The sequence below is a fragment of the Mastomys coucha genome, unplaced genomic scaffold, assembly GCF_008632895.1.
Source record: "Mastomys coucha isolate ucsf_1 unplaced genomic scaffold, UCSF_Mcou_1 pScaffold4, whole genome shotgun sequence".
NCBI lineage: Eukaryota > Metazoa > Chordata > Mammalia > Rodentia > Muridae > Mastomys > Mastomys coucha.
In genome coordinates, this window is record NW_022196910.1 from 14633678 (window position 1) to 14639201 (window position 5524).

Sequence of the window (5524 nt, forward strand, 5' to 3'; positions counted from 1 at the left end):
CCCCCCCCCCACCTTCTCTAGGATCCAGCAGCTCTGTGGAAGGGAAGAGTAGGCAGGAGAGGCATGGAGAGCTAGCAGACTCAGGGGTGGTGTGTACTGGAGTGCTCCGCACAGCTGGTTATGCACGCACTGTCCTGATTCCACGCTGAATGACGGGATGGCTTGACATCAGCCACAGTGGGACTATTTACACTAGGGAAACTGGCAAACACTACAAGCCAGAGCCTTGTCTAACTCATTATTTACCAGGACACTGCTGGATGAGAAGAAGCCTTGTATAACCTGTAAGGGGTTAGACTTTAGACTGCAGGCAAGGGGGAGACCAGGCAATAGCTGGGCATCTGCATTTGAAGCCTTTCTGACTCATGAACCATACAAACTGAAACTTTTTTTTTTTTTTTTTTTTTTGAGTCAGGGACTCTCTACCTAACTTAGGCTGATCTTGAACTCATGTCAGTCCTGACTCAGCCTCCAGAGCATTGGAAGTACAGTTAGAGCCACTAGGCTGGGCTAAGACATTATTCCTTTTTCACCTATTTAGAGTAGAAGGAGGATACCATATTGTCTTAGGACAGAGGAGGGAGTGGCTACATTTTGTCCCCATTTTGTGTCTTTCAACATTGTAATTCAATAGCTCCTTGTTTTAAAACCCATTTCCTAGATTACTAAGTGCGGTTACTATCACTTTTCCCAAATAGGAACCTTGGAAACTACTTAGCCCTTACATTCCCTCCCAACCCCTTCATTCTTCTGGGAGACTCTCCCTTCAAGGATGATTCTCTGAGCATTCTAGATACATGGTCTTACTATTTTGCCAACTGCAAGGCACTTTATATTGGTCAAGAAACCCAACTTTGGGATGTTCCTCTTTGAAATGTCATAGTGATTTTTCCCCCTACAGGTTTGAAGCAAGGATTAAACAACATGCTGCACGCAAAGTGCCCGACAAATGCCTGGCTCAAACGGAGTCCTAACAAATGTTCCTCCCTTGGACCTTTCTTGGTGTTGAAAGACAGTGACATGCATTGAGTACTCTGCTGTTTCTTCCCCTGGTATCTGAAGGATCATTCGAATTTGATGGTAAGTGTAACACTCTGCTAAGTGACATATTGGAGGATTTGTGTTCTCTCTAGCACCAAGTATTATTGGTGGCAATTATACTAATGTATACAGCCCAATACCCGCTTTTTAATTATAGAAATTCTTGCCATAAAGTAATATTGATTTCTATCTGGTTAATATTTATAGCTTTTACTTTTGGCTAAGTGCAGGTGATCTTCATTATGAGGATTTCTCTTGCTTCAGAGTTCCCTTTGCTGCCTCTCTTCCGTCAGCTTCTCTGTGTGGACACAGCTATCTTTTACCTTTACTTCCAGAGGTAGTAAGATTCTTTAAACCACACCTTCTGCCCACAAGGAACTTAAAAACGACAAACATTTTATCTTATCTTAGGTTACCACTGCTGTGGTGAGATGCCCTGACTAAAGCAACTGGGGGAGGAAAGGGTTTATTTGGCTTACACTCCCAGATTACAGTCCATTGCTGGAGGAAGTCAGGACTGGAATTCAACCAGTGCTAGAACCTGGAGGCAGGAGATGGTGCAGAGGCCATGGAGGAGTGCTGCTTACTGGCTTGCTCCTCACAGCTTGCTCAGCCTACTTCCTTAGAGATCCCAGGATCACCAGCCCATGGATGGCCCCACTCACTATAGGCTGGGCTCTCTTCCATTAATTAAGAAAATGCCCTACAGCCAGATCTTATAGAGACATTTTTTTCAGTTAAGGCTCCCTCCTTTCAGGTAACTCCAGCTTACATCAAGTTGACATGAAACTAGCCAGCACTAACTGTAAGTGGATATGGACGGATTTTTATGACTTTTTAAGCAAACCACTGGAGAGCTTACTTTTGAAAGACTTTCAAGAAAGGTCATGAAGACGCTGATCATTAATCAGCAGTTAACTCCCCCAGATCACAATGAGCTGAAGGTTTTAGCTGTGCATCCCCCTTTTCTGTCTTCTCCTTCTAGTTGTTCCTCTCAGCAGCTTACAATTAGGATGGATCGCAAAGGAATCTTGCATTTTTCCTAAGCTTCTGCAAATGTAGGAATACATTAGTCATAGCAAGAATTTCAGTGGCCTTGCCCGTTATGTATGTCATTTTACATACACAACAGTCATTGTTACACATCCTGCTACATACATCAATCATTTTACAATGTCCAAACATAGATGTTCTAGAGGTGAAATTGCCTTAAAGTAGAAGGGCCACACCTATGGCCATATATAATATGTCAGATTCCTATCTTCAGAATCCCTTCATTTCCCATCCCACAGTGATGCTGCTGACCTCAGCAGCCTTCTTCCCTTTGTTCATGCGTAATTCCTAACACTCTGCCTGCCCTGATTTCTTTCCATCTCAGCCCACACTCTCAGTCTTCGTATAGTTGATGAGGACTCACTGACCCTGGTCCTGGTACACAGCGTTGTAAGGGACTCAAGGGGTGGGGTGGGGCAGCAGTGCCTGTTTGATTGGGCTGTAGGCAGGAGACAAGGAATCAGGTGCTATTTCTGCCTCACCTGGCATCTCGGTACTGGTTAATTTTGTCAACTTGACACAAGCTAGAGTCGTCTGGGATAGCTGGAGTGAACTGGTGTGTTCAGAGAGAGATAAGGATTTGTGTGCTTTAGTAAGCATTGAGGGACTCAGCGAGGAGAGGGAGCATTCTCCGCCTGCTTGACATGAAGTTGGAATTTGAGATCTGTTATTGATGAGTGGCAGCAGAGTGGTATTTCTGTGTGTAGGAAGCTGAGGGACACCTCTGAGAGGTTGAAGGAGCCTTTTCCACCTCTGCCACGTTATCTTGCATTCAGGTAGAATAATTAGACTCAAACTCATCTCTTTTCTAAGTGGCTGTGATGTCGTATGTTGGTGTTCGTCTGTTGACCTGACTGCATCAGGACCCAACTAAGAAACTGCTTGTTGTGTGAGAGGGGGCATTTGGCTGAGGGGAGGAGATAAGCCTTCCCCTGACCCGGCAGGGTTGACAGGATCTTCCAGCAGCAGCCCAGATAGAAGTCCAAGAAAAAATTAGTGCTTTGCTTACCAGCATTCCATTCTTGCTGGAGAGTGTGTCTGCCTGTAGTTGATGCCGTTGCTTCTGTCGCCAGACTCCAACTTCCTTGGCCTTCCAATGTGGACTGAAGAGCAGTGACTTGTTAAGAACCTTCATGCCCTCAGGACCACATTGAGAATGCTGAAGTATACAGCTTTGTGGAATGAACTTTTGTTGGACTACATGACCTCTATGGAATAAGTCAACTGAATAAATATCTCATATATGCATAAATACACACACACACACACACACATATATTATCAATTATGTTCCTCTAGAGAACACTTATTCTATGTATTGAAAGTATTGTGCATCTCAAAGAGAATTCTTGTTTCTCAGAATTCTCCTTTATGAGTCACAATTAAAAGTTGTTTTAGCTAAGTAGAAATCTTTTGAGGAGGTTTGCATACCTTCTCACATGTACCTATTTTGTCAAGGACATATATTTTGATAGCTCATCTTTATCTTGCATATTAATCATAGTTTACTGGGTCATTTTCTTGGGGAGTCACTGAAAATGACATCCTTGGGACTGTCACTAGCTACCCAGTGACAGCCAACTAAGAAAAGTTAATCAAGAATTAACCTAATTCACGTGTTGTATTTAAAAATCAGAGGATCGAAATTGTACTTGCTGATAGACTTTAGTTGGATTTTAGTTAAGTTGAGCAAAGTTGATAACAAACTTCACAGCAAGGAATAGAAGTTCTGTTAGAAAAGAAAACGAAGAAAACCCAAGAGAAAATTTGGGGTAAGTAGTTCAACATAAAGAATTGATTTTTGGAAAGATAAAATTTTGCAAGCGTGTGTGTGTGTGTGTGTGTGTGTGTGTGTGTGTGTGTGTGTGTGCGTGTTTGTGTGCCAGACCCTGGAATAAAGTTTACTTAAGATATAAGGCTTTTTCAGCTCAAAGATACTCAAAAGAGTTTGAGACTTGGCTGGGGATCAGTTTAGAGTTCTGGTATAGATGCTGAATATATACTTTCCTTTGGCATTATTCTGTAGAACCAGTGTCCCATAATTGGCCAATGTGAGAATATTCTACACAGTACGAGTTGTGAACAAGACTTCACCCCCTCCCCATATCTTCCCTCTGAGGATAGCTTTCAGGCAGAAGCCTTCAGCTGTGTCTACTTACTTGGACATAGAAATTGTGCCCCAAGATTACCATGTCTGCACTGTAGCTGATAGCCAACCCTTGGAAGGCAGAGGTAAAAGGATACCTGAGAATCGGAGGCCAGCCTGGGCTACAAAGTGTCCCAAGAAAATAAAAAGTACAAAACAGAACAGTGCTTGTATTGTGATTGTCTTTACCTGAGATTTGCAACTCCAAGGTCCAGGGTTAGCTGGGACGTCATAGCTGTATTGCTAGTCTAACACTGAAACATATTTCCCGTGGTTGGCACCTTATCTTAGTAGACCCTCATTTCAGTGTGCCACATTCTGGGTTTGGAGCTGTGGCAGGTAGCTCTGTGGTGCTGTTTTGTCTAGAGGCATCTTGACAATCCTGTCACAGCTTTGATGTGCCTTATTAGCTTGTCTAAGTGCTTCTGGGAGGAACAGCTCTGAGTCATCCAGGCTCCAACTTGGTCTTTTGTCATCTTGTTTTGCTGTTGATCCATAGCTTAGGCTGACCTGGAACTCAGAGATCTTTCTGCCTTGACCTTATAAAACCTGGGATTTGTGTCTTTATGCCTGCTTTCAGATCTGTTTTAAAAGTATTTTAAGCATTAGAAACAAAACCACCTGACACACACACACACACACACACACACACACACACACACACTCACACATTTTGTTTGTGTTTGTTTGTTTTTGATTTTCAAGACAGGGTTTCTCTGTGCACCCCTGGTTGCCTGGAACTCACTCTAAAAACCAGGTTGGCCTCAAACTCAGAGATCTGCCTGCCTCTGCCTCACAAGAAGTGCTGGGATTCCTGGCACATTAGAACTGGTTTTTTTTTTTTTTTGGTTGTTTTGTTTTTTTTTTTATTTATTTAAATGAATTTATTAGGCACTACCTACAAGCAAAATCTTAACTAGCTGAGGGCATTAGGTTCCCATGTGGGTAATCCCCAAACTGGGGCAGCTCAGCTAGGAAGACTGATGAGTTCCAGGCTAGCCTAAGCTACGAAATGTGCTCATTGCTACGCTTGGCTAGTGAGTTTGAGACCAGTACCGGCTAGCAAACAGATGAAACATTGTCTCAAAAATCCAAACGTCCCTATCCCAGCCCAAATTCAAAACCCAAACCAAAATCAAACCTAAACCTAGTTCTTGGCTTGGGTTGCAGTCCATGGAACCTTGCACAGTGTTCATAGATCTTTTTCTGCAGAGCTGAATAAAATCCCCAGGCAGATGTGAACTGCCTTTGTGCTTACAGCTAAATCCTTCAGTGCTTGGAATA

At 43.1% G+C, this 5524-nt stretch overlaps 1 protein-coding gene and 1 long non-coding RNA gene across 11 annotated transcripts in view; one reads left to right on the top strand and one right to left on the bottom strand.

Annotated features, from left to right (window-relative positions):
* Positions 1-5524, top strand: part of CUNH12orf42 (chromosome unknown C12orf42 homolog) — a 191402-nt gene that overhangs the window by 22085 nt on the left and 163793 nt on the right. For 7 of the 9 annotated variants that reach the window (XM_031349765.1, XM_031349768.1, XM_031349773.1 and 4 more), the window contains one exon: positions 902-1080. Coding sequence is in view for 1 of the 9 variants with exons in the window: in XM_031349772.1 (XP_031205632.1) it covers positions 1078-1080 (3 nt within the window). In the remaining 8 variants the exon portion in view is untranslated. Of the gene's footprint in view, positions 1-901; positions 1081-3497; positions 3867-5524 lie in introns of those variants that run through there. The other 2 variants (XM_031349775.1, XM_031349771.1) reach the window with 1 other exon arrangement.
* Positions 1-5524, bottom strand: part of LOC116076146 — a 19007-nt gene that overhangs the window by 12744 nt on the left and 739 nt on the right. For both annotated transcript variants that reach the window (XR_004112838.1, XR_004112837.1), the window contains exons 2-4: positions 4430-4822; positions 3104-3302; positions 1904-2091 (exon numbers count right to left, since the gene is read on the bottom strand). This is a non-coding gene — a long non-coding RNA (uncharacterized LOC116076146). The remainder of the gene's footprint in view (positions 1-1903; positions 2092-3103; positions 3303-4429; positions 4823-5524) is intronic.